Source organism: Apodemus sylvaticus, chromosome 6 (genome assembly GCF_947179515.1).
Source record: "Apodemus sylvaticus chromosome 6, mApoSyl1.1, whole genome shotgun sequence".
NCBI lineage: Eukaryota > Metazoa > Chordata > Mammalia > Rodentia > Muridae > Apodemus > Apodemus sylvaticus.
In genome coordinates this window covers 19908610-19925580 of record NC_067477.1, presented here as the reverse complement: position 1 = coordinate 19925580, position 16971 = coordinate 19908610, and the positions used below count along the sequence as shown (strand labels likewise).

General features: G+C 43.5%; 3 protein-coding genes across 6 annotated transcripts; 1 reads left to right on the top strand and 2 right to left on the bottom strand.

The window, feature by feature from the left end:
* Nucleotides 1-1183: 1183 nt before the first annotated feature.
* Moap1 (modulator of apoptosis 1) lies at nucleotides 1184-7470 on the bottom strand. 3 transcript variants are annotated; one of them, XM_052185195.1, is made up of 2 exons: nucleotides 7414-7470; nucleotides 1184-2869 (listed from the first exon to the last, which is right to left on the bottom strand). In XM_052185195.1, the coding sequence occupies exon 2, from the start codon at nucleotides 2752-2754 to the stop codon at nucleotides 1696-1698; it is 1059 nt and encodes a 352-aa protein (XP_052041155.1). In that variant the 5' UTR covers nucleotides 2755-2869; nucleotides 7414-7470; the 3' UTR covers nucleotides 1184-1695. The 3 variants fall into 3 exon arrangements, with proteins under 3 accessions (XP_052041155.1, XP_052041153.1, XP_052041154.1); XM_052185193.1 differs by lacking the exon at nucleotides 7414-7470 and adding an exon at nucleotides 3022-3110; XM_052185194.1 differs by lacking the exon at nucleotides 7414-7470 and adding an exon at nucleotides 2978-3104.
* Lyset (lysosomal enzyme trafficking factor) lies at nucleotides 3179-5097 on the top strand. 2 transcript variants are annotated; one of them, XM_052185197.1, is made up of 2 exons: nucleotides 3179-3246; nucleotides 4099-5097. In XM_052185197.1, the coding sequence occupies exon 2, from the start codon at nucleotides 4115-4117 to the stop codon at nucleotides 4508-4510; it is 396 nt and encodes a 131-aa protein (XP_052041157.1). In that variant the 5' UTR covers nucleotides 3179-3246; nucleotides 4099-4114; the 3' UTR covers nucleotides 4511-5097. The 2 variants fall into 2 exon arrangements, with proteins under 2 accessions (XP_052041157.1, XP_052041156.1); XM_052185196.1 differs by having other exon boundaries at nucleotides 3218-3662.
* Nucleotides 7471-11464: 3994 nt separating the features above from the next.
* Gon7 (GON7 subunit of KEOPS complex) lies at nucleotides 11465-16962 on the bottom strand. The gene is made up of 2 exons (XM_052185198.1): nucleotides 16674-16962; nucleotides 11465-12160 (listed from the first exon to the last, which is right to left on the bottom strand). The coding sequence occupies exons 1-2, from the start codon at nucleotides 16876-16878 to the stop codon at nucleotides 12069-12071; spliced, it is 297 nt and encodes a 98-aa protein (XP_052041158.1). The 5' UTR covers nucleotides 16879-16962; the 3' UTR covers nucleotides 11465-12068.
* Between the last annotated feature and the right edge of the window lie 9 nt (nucleotides 16963-16971).

Below are 16971 nucleotides of genomic sequence, written 5' to 3'. Positions count from 1 at the left end.
TAGTCCCTGGCCAAGGTCATGTCCAATGCCAGCCATCATTACTGAGTCTGAATAAACCTTCAGAGCAGGAATTATCCTGTCGAGTTCACTCTCTCAGCTTAGGGTCTCCCATACAGAAGAGGTGTGGCATTTACAAATGCTTGTACGTTTGTATAGAATGTGGTTTCTCACCGAGATAGCAAATGAGTGACCTGCAGGACAGTGCATAATGCACCTTACACAAACATGAGCAGAATCACAGCTCTCAGGAGTTCATGTGCCACTCTGCAGTGGAGAACGGAAGGAAACTGACCATGTATCCCTGAGAGTAAACTATGGCACTCCATGACACCCACGACTCTACGCACACATGGTGACCCAATCTGGCCCTGATTCGTGGTGCAGCTCCCACCCTTAGCAGTGGGAACACCAGCATTGCAAGAAAGCACAGTTCTCATTAGTACTTGCTTCACCTTCGGCATACATCCATTGTCCCAGGTGTGATTTTAGTTTCCCTGTATGTAGTTTTGTCTTTGGAGGCAAAGTCTCACATTGTAGTTTGGGCTGGCCTTCAAAGGCCAATCTGCCTGACTTGATTTGTTAGGCACTGGGTTATAGGTGTGTAGAATCAGGGTCGGAAAATACATAAAATTTCACTTTCCTTTTCCCCCTTCAAATTCATTATTGATGGACCTACTACTTGCCATAATATGTGTAGCGTCTGGTTTCTGTTAAACAAGTAAGTTCCTAACCCCTACATGCCAAGAGCCCAAAGAACGAAGTCTGTAATTTCAGTGGCTGTCAGATTCACACTTTAAAAACTTTAGCCGGGTGGTGGTGGCACACGCCTGTAATCCCAGCACTCTGGGAGGCAGAGGCAGGCAGATTTCTGAGTTCGAGGCCAGCCTGGTCTTCAGAGTGAGTTCCAGGACAGCCAGGGCTACACAGAGAAACCCCCATCTCAAAAAAAAACAAATCCAAAAAACAAAACAAAAAACCCCCAACAAACCCAAAAACAAACAAACAAACAAACCACAAACAACTTTAGTTCAGCCAGGTGTAGTTGTGCAAGCCTTTCATTCCAGCACTCAGGAGGTAAATTTCTGAGTCTAAGACTACCCTGGGTCTACTGAGTTCCAGCACAGCTAGAGCTACAGAGAAAAACTTTGAAAAATAAAACCAAAAGATTATTTTTCTTCAAATGTAGTATATGAAGATCAAACATTTTATTATCATTTCTTTCGACTCCTAGAAAATGTTATTTAGAAGCAGAGCCTTTGGCAACACATCAGATACTTCACAAACCTAAAGATAGTTGTAAAATTGACCACAGCATTCAGTTGTGTTGTTTGAGTGCACAGAATTAATAACTGATTTATAATAAAAGAAACTAAATATCTTAGCCAGCCTTGGCTCAGGGTCTTTCAGCATATTGTGGCAACACTGGATAACTGATAGCACCATCACATATGACTAGTAAACATGCATATAAGCTTTGGCTTCCTGGAACACTGTACTAGCAGGATGATCTTTTGGTTTAAATAATTATCAGTGTAGAATGACATCATTTATATCAGTAAAACATCGGGGATACATTCAGTAGGATGAACAACACGACAAAGGATGAGTTACTTTTGGCAGCACCAAGTGGGGATGGGCTGATCAGGGCAATGAGCTCCTTCACCGTGCTCTGCTCATGACAGCCTTGGGTCTTGGTCAAGTGAAATAGCCTTGTAATTGGGCCTGAAGAAGGACCTCTTCCTCTGCCGCCTCCCTATCTTTTATCAGTGTCAGCAACTGCAGTAAGCCTGGGGCTGGGCTCCCCTGTGGCAGTCCAAGCTCTCTTCCAACTGACTTGTGGACTGCCCCAGCAATGACTTGGTCTAGTCGGGCCTGATTCACAACTTCCTTCTCAATTGCTCCTTTCTGCACCAGTTTCTGTAGTAACGGCTCCAACCTTAAAACATAGGCAGAGAGCTTTTCATCATTCTTTTGGTAAGTAGTAAGGTATTTGACCTGCAATGCTCTAGGATTATCAATAATCCCAAATATTGTCTCAAGTGTCTTCAGGCATTCTGCAACTGTAATGAAGGGGTTGTTTATCTTGAGGACTCGAATAATTTCAAATGCTGGGCCTCTAAGGCTCTCTATCAACCGCCTTCTTTTCTCTACATCTGACACCTGCCATGTTTTCATTACTTGGGAAGTATGAAACATCCACGATTCAAATTCTTCCTCACCTGGTCCTGGAGGATTCCTGCCTGAGAACACACTCAGCTTTTTGTACCGCAGATACTGCAGGGTCGGCTTAAGAGCCTCATCTAATGCCTGTGTTAACACGGGTGCTCGAATTTCAGGGTTCATTATGCCCTGGTCTAGGCTGAGAGGGTCATTCCGATTCCCAAGAACTCTGGTTAATTCACCCATCGTCATGCCCTCTCCCTTTAAAAACTCATTTAATCTGCATAAAAAGTCATTATCAGCATCAGGAGGCTTAAAGATCACTCTCCAGACACCTCCTTTTGCAGGTATCTCCTTGGGGACTAGGGCACTGCCAGTCTCTACTGTGAGCCCAATTAAGGCTACATTCTTGTTCTCATCTCTCCTAAACATCCTCCCAAGCAGTGTGTGTTCCCCTAAGGGAGCAAGGCCAGCCTGCAGGGCCTCCTCGATGTCTGCCACTCCGCAGGTCGGAGGGATACCGGCAACCAATAGTGCTTTCCGAGGGTTCATATCCATCCCCCTGCACCAGTCTTCTAGGAGTCTTAGTGTCATGGCGCCCAGAGTATTTAAATCCTAATTCGACCTGGGCGCCGCCGCCACCACCGCCGCCGCCGCCGCTCACAGTGATGTACGTGCTCCTCTCTTTAACACGAAGAGGTCCGGGAGCCTGAGAAAAACAGAGCATCCTTGTAAGTTAACCGTGTCGGACTCCCGAGCAGTTCCTCCCCCGACCCGCCTCCGGCGCCCATACGGACGACATCAGCCTGCGGACCACCTGCCTATAGATGCATAGCTCGAGTCCCGGAGAGGGCGTCTGACCTTTGCGGGCTTTAGGAGAGACCCGGGGATCACGTCTGCAGCGCGCCCCCGCACCCGCCTCCCGGCCGCCGCAAACGCCTCAGGGAGCACACAACCGCCTCCGGAGGCGGCGCGAAGTAGACAGCCTGACGTCAGGAGGCAGGCGCGCGCTTCCGGTCCGAGACGGAAGCTCTGACTGCGGCGGTATCCGGGACTGCGAGCGGGCGGGCCACTCAGGACAGGAAGGTGAGACCCGGGGCCGTTCAGCTCGGCTGTCAGGCTGGCCCGGCGTCCAGCCGGGAGCCGAGCTCGGGGCTCTGCAGGCCGGGCCTGGCGCCACTGCCCAGCTCAGGCTCGGCGGCGGGGGCCGTGGGGGGCGGGCCCCGAGGTCCCGTGGCCAGGCATCTCCAGGTGGTTTCCCCACCCGGGGCTCCAGAGGGCGACGGGGCCCGCCGCCGCCGCCGCGTGACCAGCCGGAGTCACGCTGGGCTTAATCACTACTAGCTCGAGCTCCCGCCGGCCGCGCTCACCTTCTTCAGCTGCGCGACCCAGAGGGTTTCTCTTAAGGTGGCTTATTCTGAAATGCCAAAGGCACCTGACTATTCAGAACTGAGTGACTCTTGCACGCTTGCAGGGGGAACAGGAAGATTTTCGGGACCACTGTAAGTGTTTGAAAGAGTTACCGTCTTAACTTGGGGACTCCGATATTGGTTTAACGAGTAGAAGCAACCTAGTGCCCATGTCTGAAATAATAGTGTTGAGCCAGAAAGCATTTCAGCTGTCAAGTGCAATGTCCTGTGGGGAAACTAGATGTTTCATTATCTGAAACGAAGGTGTACTGGGTCTACTCAAGCAAGAAGTGATGATTCATTCACTCTGGGGTTCACATAAATAACAGCCCTCAATATATACTGAAACCAGTATTTTTATGTGCTCACACAGTTATATAAAACCACCTGTAAGTTGTTTACAACTGTTAAATCCTAAAATGCTTGTGCTTTTCAGAACTCTTGAATTTAAATCAAGTGCACTTGGAATAGTTGCCATGGCAACATTACTAGACCCTAACTATAATTTTTTTCTGTGTTTGCCTTGAAGGCACAGAGCATGGAGAATGATGAACTTCCGTCAGCGGATGGGATGGATTGGAGTGGGACTGTATTTGCTAGCAAGTGCGGCAGCGTTTTATTATGTTTTTGAGATCAATGAGACTTACAACAGGTTGGCTTTGGAGCACATTCAGCAGCACCCTGAAGAGCCTCGGGAAGGAACCACATGGACACACTCCTTGAAAGCTCGCCTGCTTTCCCTGCCCTTTTGGTTGTGGACAGTTATTTTCTTGATACCGTACTTACAGATGTTTTTGTTCCTTTATTCTTGTACGAGAGCAGATCCCAAAACGGTGGGCTACTGTATTATCCCCATATGCCTGGCCATTATCTGCAATCGTCACCAGGCATTTGTCAAAGCTTCTAATCAGATCAGCAGACTACAACTGATTGACACATAAAACCCATCACCGTTTTCCCTTACTGCAAGACTACCAGTACTCTATAGTGGCTGGCCCCAAGACTGCAGTTTCTTCACAGGTCTCAGGAAGTTGTGGTGAAACAGAGACTTAAAAAAAGTGACAAGAGGACTGACTACTTTATCTGAATAATGACTTTTTAGGTAAAGCCTGAAATATAGTACTACAGAATCATGTTGATGACTTCAGATTTTGCAAGTAAAATAGTGGCTTGTAATTTGCGGTCTTTAGAAACTTGAATAAGCACCTGAATTTTTTTTTTTTTTATTTCTATTCTATGTGCAACATAGTATGATTCAGAAATTTTTCCATTGAGGAAAACAATGAATATTTCCATTGTGTTAAATGTAAAAAGATCTGACCATGATCATAAAATTTAAATTTTATACAATTACTTTGTTTGCTTTAAAATTTTTTAGACTAAGACACTAATCCTATTGGAACTACTGTTTGCTTGCTTTCAGTTTACAAGGGATTGGGAGAAAATTACTGAGGTGGCTATCACCTGTTTTTTGGGAGGAGGTGTGTAGTAGGTGAGAATTCTGGGGATTAAATCCAAGCCTTTTGTACTTTTTTTGTTTCGTTTTTCAAGACAGTTACTCTGTGTGCCCGCCCTGGCTGTCCTGGAACTGCCCTGTAGATCTGGCTTTAAACTCTTGCCTGCCCCTGCCTACCAACAGCTGGGATTAAAGGTTTGTGCCACCACCAACTTTTACTACTGAATTACATTTCCAGCCATGATGATGGCTATTTAAATACAGAAAAAAACATACTCTGTTTTTTTGGGTAATGGCTATCTAAACCACTAATCTATAGGTCTTTGAAAAACTATGTAGGAATTGAATAGATGAAACGGTTGAAGTCTAGAAATAACACACAGACACCAGGTGTACCAGCACAGATCACGAAAGCTGAGATTGTTCCTTTTCTGGGTGAAATCAGGGTATCCAGTGATAGTAACACCACACATTTCACACCGTGTTAATCACCATGGCTTTGGGTCACTGCTTCAGAGCTACAACAACCCTATGAGTGAGAGCAGCATGTCAGCCGGATGCAGTGCCTCACCACTGACATCCCATGCTGTGTACAAACATCAACTATTTACCTGTATACTGCCTCCTGACTCATTCCAAAAATGAATTTTAGTGAAGGTGTTTTCTCAGATTGTACCATTTGCTAGCTTTTGTGGTGCTAAAGATCAAACTCACCCCCTCATACATACTAGCCAACTCTTAACCACTGTGCCATAACCCTAGTCCTAAAGTTTTTCAGCAACCTCACTTAATGCTGTATTTGAACAGAGAGGCTAAGAGTCCATGGCAAAATTTAATCTTTTTTTTTTTTTTTTGAGACATTTCCTGGGTGTCCTGAATTTTGCTATGTAGGCCAGGTTGGCCTTGAACTCAGAGATCCATATACCTCCTCATAGAGTTGGGGGCTAAAGGAAAGGTGTGCCTGTGACATCATACCTGGCTCAAACTTTTATCTTAAAAGATAAAACTATCTCAAAAGCATCAGAATCTACTTTATGAACTCCCAGTGGTGGCCCATGATGCCCTTGATCTCAGCACTTGAGAGGCAGAGAGAAGTGAATCTCTGAGCTGGAGGCCAACCTGGTCTACATGAAAAGTTCCAGGACAGCCAGAGCCATAAATAAAGACAGACCTTGTTTCAAACAAACAAACCTCCCAAACTCAAAAAACAACTCAGTTTAGTTGCTGAAAAAACACATCTTTTGCTATATATATTCAGTATATACAGTATTCCAGGGAAACACTGTTTGACAAAACTACTGTGTGCATCTTTTGAGTGCTCTTAATAATGCACGCTGCAGAGATGTTTTAGAAGTCTATACCAACTCTTTAATACTAAGGCAGCTGTTACTATTGGTATGAGTGCCATTTTACAAGATTCTGAAGCATTCAGGAATTAATAGCCTGTCCATGGACAGGGTAAGTAAATGGAAAAGACAAGCTAAGAACCACAGGCAGGGTGTGGTGGCACATTCCTGTAATCCAGCATTCAGGGGCAGAGGCAGGTGGATCTCTGTAAATCTTGTCTATGTAGTGAGTTACTTCTTGGACAGTCAGCTACATGGTGAAACCCTGCTTCAAAACAACAAATCAGATGAAGCAAGATTTGAACCCAGGATATTTATCTGACTTCAGATTCCATCTCTGTACTTATGGAAAAATTACTGATTCATTTTTAATTAGTATGGAGGTATAATGTATTTTTATTTTATTTTTTTGGCTTGGTTTTTCGAGACAGGGTTTCTCTGTGTAGCCCTGGCTGTCTTGGAACTCACTCTGTAGACCAGGCTAGCCTCAAACTCAGAAATCCGCTTGCCTCTGCTTCTCAAGAGCTGGGATTAAAGGCGTGCACCACCACTGCCCAACGTAATTTATTTTTATTTTGGTCAAGACTGGGCTTCTCACTGGGTGTTGGTGGCGCATGCCTTTAATCCCAACACTTGGGAGGCAGAGGCAGGTGGATTTGAGTTCGAGGCCAGCCTGGTCTACAGAGTGAGTTCCAGGACAGCCAGGGTTACCCAGAGAAACCATGTCTTGAAAACAAAACAAAAAGACAGGGCTTCTCTGGGTAGCCCTGGCTGACCAGAACTTGTTCTGTAGACCAGGTTGGCTTTGAATTCAAAGACCCAACTTCTTTTGCAGGGATTAAAGGCAATTCCAGATGTAATTAATTATTAATGGTTAGCTTACAAGGTTAATCTGCTCTTTAAAAACTTACATTCACTTATCTCTGTACAAATGTGAGGTTGGGTGCCATAGTGTATATGGAGGGCAGAGGACAGCCATGGGTGTGTTTTCTCAGGTGTTAGATTTTGGAGACTGGGTCTTTCTCACTGGCCCGGGGCTTACCAAGTCTCCAAGGATCCTAGTCTCCACTGGACCAAATTGCTTGGCTCCCTGCAATCCCCTTTAAAAAACAAAAACAAGAATATGTTCTTGCAAACAAGCAATTCTGCAAACACTCTACTAACAGTGCCACTGCCATTTTATTTACAATCCTACTTGAAATGAAATAATCCCATTGAAGCTTTTCCACTGAAATACTTTAATTTTTCAAAAGTGCAGGCACAGGAAATAGATTAGTTGCAGAAATGTTTATGGCACTTTTCTCGCTAGTACAAAATTTTGACTTAGATGTCATTAACTTTAAAGTAAAAATCCCCTAAGTATAGAATCTGATTCTATTTTACAATCTTTTTAAGGAACAACAAGCTTTTCTTTGTGGAGTCATGAGATAAAGTGCTCATATGAACAAGTCACTGCTCTAGTGAAACAAATGCATATGCTTGTACCAAATGGGTAGGGTTAGCCTTTTCCTAAATTCCTGGCAGAAGTGATTACTGTGATACTAAATTATTCATTCTTTCATCAAGAATGTACTACCATGTTACAAATCCTCCCATACACAAAGCCCTAGATAACTCTGGACTGTGGTTGGAAATCACCATGCAGTTAGTGTTTAAAACCCCAAAAACCTCCTCACATACAATGACAAGGTTCATGGAGGTAGGTCCAGCTCTATTTGTCTTAAACATTTTTCAGATACTTCTGCTAGGGTTCAAAGAACTGGTCCACAGTGTTTTAATGTAGCATTTACTGAAGGTTCAAGTATTGGAGCTGTGTTTATCTTTGGACAGGAATCAGAAAATGTTCTGCAGAAAGTTCACTTGAGCCATTTACAAATTTTGTCTACATTTCCTCATATGTTGTTGTGACCATGCTTCTTTTAAGACTTTTGCTTCCCATTCTGCCAAAGCTGCTCAGTTTCATCAGTAAGTCCACAGAGTCACTGGTTTTAACTTGGAAGTCAACAACCAGGTCTGGATTCTTGAGTTACTTTTTAAGGAGTTTCTGGCCCTCTGACCCTTGACATATATTCTTCAGCTGGCTTTTGGGTCAGCCTATCTAAGGTGTTCCTTCATGTCCTGGACTTCATGGACTCATTCAGGAGTCACAAACCAAGAGGAGCAGCCGCGTGGCCGCTAGCTGCATGTATTTAGGAGCTCAGTTCTAGATAATTCGCTGGCTTTTTCTCCTTGGGGATCTCCTCCAACTGTGTTGGTGTGATCCAGTCCTCTCTTCCCGTCCTGTGGTTTTAAGTACCCTTCTCCAGAGTTTCACTCAATATCCACCACCTACTTGTCTTTTTTTTCTGAAGTGGAATCTCACTAGGTTATCCAGGATGGTCTTGAACTTGGATCCTCTTCCCTCAACCTCCCAAGCATCTGGGATTATTTGCAAGCAATCACTACACTTGGCTTGACTTCATTGCCTGCTTACACTTCATCATATATTTACTAGCAGACTCATGAAATTTAACCTGTCTAAAACCAAGCTGCCAAAGTCAACCCATCAAAACCTGTTTTTCAAGTCTAGTATCAATTGTGCCATATGCTTATAATTCCAGCCCTTGAGAAGAGGAAGGAGGACCAGAGTTCAAGGACAACTTTATCTACAAGTTCAAGGTCCTATATCTTGGTTCAGGTCAGCTGTCTCACAGTTTGATCTCTAGGTGAGGCCAGTCTCCTTGCCTTATCTGTGTTCTCTTCACTCTCTGCTTCAAATATCACCTTTTTTTTTTTTTTTTTTTTTTTTTTTTTTTTTTGGTTTTTTGAGACAGGGTTTCTCTGTGTAGCCTTGGCTGTCCTGGAACTCACTCTGTAGACCAGGCTGGCCTCAAACTCAGAAATCCCCCTGCCTCTGCCTCTGCCTCCCAGTGTGCTGGGATTACAGGCATGCCCCAACACGGCCCAGCAAATATCACCTTCTTGAGACTCTGTCTACTAAAAGCAAGCATTCTTCCTAGTGTTACTTTTCCCCACAGTATTTACCTATCCTCACATGTACATTTCCTCAAAAGTTTGGATTTTTATCAGGTATTGTGACGGCCCGAATGCATGCAGCAGTAACCGGCACACAGCAGATGCTCAGTATTTATGAACATATACTAATCTCACCGTACTGTAAAAAATGAATCTGGCTCTCCATAAAGCCAAAAACTAATATTTATTATTAAGTGTGTGGCCTAATTTGTCATGTGTTCCAATTTAATCCAACCCTTTCAGGTCTCAGGATTTAGTGATTTTTCTCTTCAGGGCCAAGATTTCAACTGTCCCTCAATGTATTTTTGTTATATTGGTTGTCTTAGAATTTTTCATATACATGGTTTTTGTTAAGTGCTTGGCTAGAGCTCTCAATACGTTTCAGGCATGAAAATTAGAGTTCCCTAATCCACCTAACAAGTACAAAGTGCAATGGCTATTAGAATTACATGACATAATTCCAGTCTCTTATGTTCAAGGCAGCACCATGGATCCAGAAAGCACTCATAAAATACTGTTATCTCCACCAGGATTTTGGCCAGAGTAAATACTATTTAAAACTACACTCCAGTGGCCTATTGATATCCCAATGTGAGCTGCTAATTTTTAAGATATAAACAGTTTATTTCTAGAATTTACCACAACTTTATAGAGAGCAATTCTGATCCCAAAGGTCACCAGAATCACTAGAATAAGTTACAGTATTTTTATGACATTCTTATACCTGGACAATAACACACTAGCTTAAAACAATTGTTTTCAAGATTAAGCCTAGGCATATACATCTGTTGAGAATACTTGGCCCAGTTCTCCTAACCTGTATGCAAGTTGCAAGAGGGAGAGGGGGTACAGGCCTTCTTTAAAAACAAAACAAAACAAAATACCCCGAGAAGAAGCTTAATTTGGAAGAAGTAGCATGCACAGCAGTACACACCTTTAAGCCCAACACTGTGGGTCAGGGGATGGTAGAGGCAGGCAGATCTGATCTATACAGCTTCAGGTCAGCCAGGGCTACATACAGAGAACAGTTAGGGAAAAAAAAAAAAGAGGGCACTCCTGAGAAAGGGTGGCAGCACTTCAAATCCCTGCTTTTGCCTCCCAAGCAATGAGACTGTAGGTGTCTTCGCTAAGTTCTTCACTGGTGTTTTAACTATCCTAATCCCACAGCCAAGCAACCATGACCCATATGCGGATCTGGGCCCTAGAGTTACAGTTTAAAGTAACAAATTCTGTTTAGGCACTTTTAAACAAGTGCCTTATCTTTTGTAAGCATTTGTTTCACCTTTTAGATTATTCATCTAAGGCTCTTGATAGGATTTGTTTGTTTGTTTATTTATTTATTTATTTATGGTTTTTTGAGACAGGGTTTCTCTGTGTTTATTTATTTATTTATTTATGGTTTTTTGAGACAGGGTTTCTCTGTGTTGCCCAGGCTGTCCTGGAACTCTCTGTAGACCAGGCTGGCCTCAAACTCAGAAATCCACCTGCCTCAGCCTCCCAGAGTGCTGGGATTACAGGCCTGTGCCACCACAGCCCGGCTCTAAGCAACAAATTCTATTTGTTGCATCTAAGAGTCTATGAGGCCCAGAATATATCTGTAATCTCAGCGCCGAGAGGGGGCAAGCAGAGAGATGAGAGGTTTGAGGACAGGCTGGGCTACATCTAGGGAGTTCCAGATCAACTTCAGCACACAGCAAAGCCTTGTCTCAAAACAACAAAAGCCAGGCAAGGTTGTGCACACCTATGATCCCTAATATTCAGAAGTAAGATTTTAAAAGTTCAAAGCCAGGTAGGCTATGTAGTGAATTCCAGGCCAGTCTAGGCCACATACATAGCAAGACCCAGCCTCAAAACAAAAGATATAATTATAAGAATTATTCTAATTTCATTAGGTTTATTTTGCATTTCAAATATCAAAATCAGGAAAGATGCACTGTAAATAAAAAAAAAAATCCACTCTAGTTCCACTGATAAACAGCAGAAAAGGAATACACACAATATATTTTAGTAATTTATATTTTTTAACTATTCAACAGTTCCCTTTTTACTAAAATTAAAAAATGGCTATAGGAAATATGTAAGTTGCAATCAATGTATTTTATTAACTTGGGCCTCACATCTATACTTGTACAGATGTATATATACACACACACAAAAATCATATTTCTCTTATCAATTCTTTCAAATATTAATTGCCTATTAACTATGACAAGCAGCTTTTATAAACACTGAAAGATGTGGACACACACCATTTGATTCAATGATCATTTTTAAAGAGAAAAACAAATATAAAAATTCATTTGCCAATTTAGATTTCATCCACTATGAATGGTTCCATTTTATTTTAGGATGAGAAAACAAGAGTTCATTCCCAAACATTTGTTGTACTTTTCTTTGTTAGAAACAAGGAAGTTTGCTCTGTGACGAACTTGTTCCAATGAAAGAAAAGAAATGAGTTCTCCAACTAGAGCACAGGTCTTCTGTAAGTTCCAGCAGGTGACGAAACAGCAGTGCTCTGCTGTTTTTTTTTTTTTTTTTTTTTGAGGCAAGGTCTTGACATGGAGCACACAAGCTGGCCTCCAACTTTCAATTCTCCTGCCTCAGCCTTTGAATTAACTGGGATCACACGTATACATCATCTCACTCAACCTAGTAGCAGTCTTAATTTTCTAAAAACTATTGTCAAGATGCTGGTTTTGGACGTTTTGCAGATGGTCCATCTGAGTTAGTTCTACCAGTGCTATTTTCATCTTCTGCATCATCTTCATCATCACCTTTTAAAAATAAATGTTTGTTGTATGACATGTTTGAAATGTGGATGAAGGAAATACAAATTGGTAAAGTGACTGATATGAGACCATTTCCCATTGGGAACTAAAAAAACACACATACCTTACATTTTATAAATGCTAGGAACCAGTAGGAGCTCAGTGGGTAAGAGAACGCAGTACAAGTTTGATGACCTGTGTTTAACCACTTGAATCCAATAAAAAGGAGAGAACCCACTCTACACATGCAACATGCTACCCATGTACATAAAAAATAAGTGAATTTTTAAACATTTCAGGAATTTGCTGAGTGTGATAGCCCTTATTCTTAGTTGTGGGTTTTTTTTTTTTTTTTTTTTTTTTAAAAAGACAGGGTTTCTCTGTATAGCCCTGGCTGTTCTGGAACTCACTCTGTAGACCAGGCTGGCCTCGAACTCAGAAATCCACCTGTTTCTGCCTCTCAAGTGCTGGGATTAAAGGCGTGTACCACTACTGACAGGCTTATTCTTAGCTCTTAGGAAGCAGAGACAATGCAGAGATCTCTCTAAGTTCAATGTCAGCCTGATCTACATAGAAAATTCCAGGGGAGCCAAGGCTATACAGTAAGACCATGTCTCAAGAATAAATGTACACCTTTTATTACAGCACTTGGGAGGACTCAGCAAGCAAATCTCTGAGTTCGAGGCCAGCCTGTCTATAACGTAATGCTAAATGCTGGCCCCCAAAGTCTGGTTGCCCCAGGAATGAGAGATTCCTCACATATATCAAGTAATGATATGTGAAACTATTGGTTGGATAAAGATGCCTACTGCCTATAGATGGACTGAGGAGAGAGTGAATGGTTAAACACTTATGGTTTTGGTTCTTGTGGATTAAGGAAAACTATGAGAAAAACGACAATGGAGAGAAGACACCATGGGGTGAGTCATAAAAACATGGCCAGGCCATGAGGGCAGGCCAGCTGGAGTTAAGAGCGGTCTAGGTGGAACATGGCAAGTTCTAACTCGGGGTTATGATGGGGAAGTGGATCAGAATAGCTTAGAAGGGAGATATTTGCCCAGCTCTGGTGCATTAAAAGCGTATTATAAATATAAAAGTTGTGTGTCTTTTAATCCGAGAACTAAATGATCTAAGGTGGAGTAGAAACCCTAATTTATTACAACATACTGGCACCCATCATAGGGTACCATTTTGTAGAAGTCTGATTCCAGTTCTTCCTCCTAAACCAATGCTCGCAGAAATAAGATTCAGACTCAAAATATATTCAGACTCAACAAATACCTTGGCCATATAGCTATATAGGTTCTTCTCTGACTAGATCATAACTAAGATAACCTATTTATTTAACCTACATTCTGCCACATGTACCTGTGTTCAAGTACCACAAACCCTCTCCTTACATCTCTCTCGCTGGGTAAATCTCCCCATGCACCTGGCTCTATCCCAGAAGCTCCTGGATATCCCACCTCTATTTCCAGCCTGAGCCATAGCCCATAGGCTTTTTTATTGACAGGTGATGCATCCATACAATACACTAGATATTCTCTCTATCCTGGGGCTACATACAGAGGCCCTATGTGGTAGTTTGAATGGGTATGACACCTATAGTCTCAGGCCTCTGAATGCTTGGCCCATAGGGAGTGGCACTATTAGGAGGTGTGGCCTTGTTGGAGGTAGAAGCAAGCTCTGAAGTCTTCAAGCCACGCCAAGTGGGACAGTCTCCTACAGATCAAGATGCAGAATTCTTGGCTACTCCAGCACCATGTCTGACTGCGCTCTGCCATGCTTCCTGCCATGATGACAATGGACTGAACCTCTGAGACAGTAAGTCAGTCTCAATTAAATGTTTGCCTTTATAAGAGCTGCCTTGGTCATGGTGTCTCTTCACAGCAATAAAACCCTAACTAAGACAAGCTCCTCTATAGATTTGCCTATTCTGGACATCTCATACAAATGAAGACAGTGTGTAACCATTTGTGTCTGGCTGTCACCTTAGGATTTGTTACTGTGTAGCATGAACCCACACTTCATTCCCTTGTGGATATGTGTATGTTCATGCCATAGTACACACGGAGGTCACCATCTCAGTATAGGCCTTTACCTCCCACTTTAAGATAGGGTCTCTACCTACATGAAATTTCCTGGCTCCATCTCCTAGCTCACATCACAACAATTACAACACAAGGTGTTACATGGGTTCTGGGGAGTCAAACTTAAGCCCTCATGTCTGGTTAGCTAGCTTTATTTTAATTGGGAGATTACCTAACAATCTCCCTAGCACAATACTTCGTTTTACACACTGACTATTATTCAACAATTAAAAGAATGCTTATGTTCTACTCAGATTATGGGTATTTGTATTATTTCCATCTTACAGCTATTAATGAACAGTGCTGCCACAATCAATGTAGTGAGTTTTGGTATAAACATATTTCCAGTTAACCTGGAGAACTAGCGGAGAACTGGTAGTTTAACTATGGGTAGTATGGTTAAGTTTTTAGGAAGTCTAATGTGGACAATCTATTTTACCCTTCTGAAACCAACAATATGGCCTATCATATCTTAATATGACAGCTAATGCCAACTTGCCAAAGCCCATGTGAAAAGCTATGGAAGGAAGCTTTTGCTTTTTGCCTGCTTGCCCTCACTCTGACTAGCAAGTTCATCTATCCTGTTACTGAGATACCCAAGATGCTCCTTTGTTGGTGTTAGAACCTACTCCTTTAGGATTCCAATATAGACTGAAAACTGGCAGCTCTCTTAAGACTATCTAGGGACAGCCCAGCAGTGGTGGGGCGCGCCTTCAGTCCCAGCCCTTGGGAGGCAGAGGCAGGCGGATTTCTGAGTTTGAGGCCAGCCTGGTCTACAGAGTGAGTTCCAGGATAGCCAGGGCTACACAGAGAAACCCTGGGGGGGGGGGGGGGGGGAGAAGGGAAAAAAAGGCTATCTAGGGACTCCAGTACCTGACTGGGACTGAGGAGACATCCAGTCTCATGGACCAAACAACTACCAGAGCCTTAGCCTTTCTGGTCAGGAGACAGCCATTTTTGGATGACTCAGATCACAGGCCATAAGCCACTCTAATAAATATCTTTATATACACACATATTCTATCAGTTCTGCCTCTCTGAAGAGCCCTGACTAATACATCTAGCTAATACTTTTTATTGTTCCTTTTAATGACAGCCAATACCTATATTATAAAGAATAGGGAAGTACAGTTTAACCTTCTCTGCAGAAGAACTGACTCCTTAGCTCAGGACAACGAAATACCTATCTTGGTGTTCAAGATTAAAAATAAATTTAAGATCGAGTGTGGTGGCCCATTTCCGTAATCCCTGCACTGCTGAGTCATGCAGGTCTCTGCAATTTAGGGCTAGGCTGGTTTAACTGTTAGATGGTGACGATGTCCACAAAATAATTTTATTCCTATTAACAGAGCTATGGCTGGAGAGAAGGCTCGGTGGTTAAGAGCACTGCCTGTTTTTTCCCTGTATGCACAAGGCACTCTTGACTGTAACTCTGGTTCCAGGGGATTTGATGCCCTCTTCTGGCCTCCCAGGGCACTGCACATAAGTGGTGTACAGACATGCATGCAGGTAAACATCCATCTTTAAAAACAAACAATCCCCACCCACCCACCCACCTCAAAATTAACAGCTAATTCCTACAACAGTAGAGGGGATGAAAGAAAGTCAGAACTAGAGGAAGGGAAGGGCTATAGTGCTTTTGGCCATTATACGGCCCTTATCGCTGGCAGCAGCAGTGCTTACCAGCACAAGATGGTAACCTAAACATGCGATCGTGGAATGAGGTGCCCCCCCCCCCCAGCGTTTGGCAGTTAATGGGGGAGGGGAGCGGGAGAGTCACTGTTTTTCTTCAGTTGTCTAGTCCCTGTTGAGTTGCAGCAGTTCTTGTAAATAAGTCATCCAAGCTGTGAGTGACAACAAAAGAAAGGCCGGAAAGGAAGGAGCCCTGCTAGGAAAGGGTTCAGTGGGGGATAGAGAACATGACCAGAAGGCATTATATATGAATGAAACTATCAATTTAAAAATACCAAAAAGCAAAACTACAAAACCCTTTTACTTTCAAACCAGTATCTACAAAACTGAGAGGGCTAAGATTCCCTAAAACAAAGTGGGTCTCGATCATTTGAAGCTCTTCTTCCTCTGTCAAACATGTTTTCTCATTTCTAATTTCACTCCTTTTCGTTTTTCAACAACCAGGTCTAACATCCCGCCCTTTCGGTCTTCCTGCTAGCAATGGTTACAGACCGCCACACTTTCTCGAGCAAGTCTGCCTATCTTAATGCTTGGCGTTCTTTGCAAAAATAAAATTTTTATTTTTTGGTGGTATAAATGAAAAGTCGCGAAAACGGGAGTGGTGGTGGAAGATCAGACAACAAAGAGGGCAGAGAGTTTTTAGAAGCGATTCCTCCTCCCCGAGGCTCGCCTTCTCTAGGCTGCCCTTTACGCTGCTTGCCCCCGCCAGTCCCCCGGCGCCCCGCCCCCACGCTCACCATCCAAAGCATCGTCCGGATCTTCCGCCACGCCCTGCGCGTCCTGCTCCACTAGGGTCCCGAAGAACTCCGCTACCAATTCCTTCATCCGGACCACGCCCGCCGACAGGCTCTGGAGAGGGTCCGCGTCGCCCGACGCCTCACAGGACACTCGTAGACGCTGCGGCTCTCCGTCACAACCGACGTACTCGCCTGAAAGCTCCATGGCGACCGCTCAGCTTCAACAGCGCGCCACAGAGACACGCCACCCGGAAGCGGAAGCCAGCCTGCCGCCGGGGCGGGCGGGAGAGCAGAGTAG

What these genes read in the sequence shown, in the direction of transcription:
- Moap1 (XM_052185195.1), bottom strand. Translation starts at nt 2,754, where the DNA reads ATGACACTAAGACTCCTAGAAGACTGGTGCAGGGGGATGGATATGAAC.
- Lyset (XM_052185196.1), top strand. Translation starts at nt 3,583, where the DNA reads ATGCCAAAGGCACCTGACTATTCAGAACTGAGTGACTCTTGCACGCTT. An exon ending in GGAAGATTTTCGGGACCACT is followed by an intron (nt 3,663 to 4,098) that starts GTAAGTGTTTGA and finishes TTTGCCTTGAAG; the next exon opens with GCACAGAGCATGGAGAATGA.
- Gon7 (XM_052185198.1), bottom strand. Translation starts at nt 16,878, where the DNA reads ATGGAGCTTTCAGGCGAGTACGTCGGTTGTGACGGAGAGCCGCAGCGT. An exon ending in TCCGGACGATGCTTTGGATG is followed by an intron (nt 12,161 to 16,673) that starts GTGAGCGTGGGG and finishes TATTTTTAAAAG; the next exon opens with GTGATGATGAAGATGATGCA.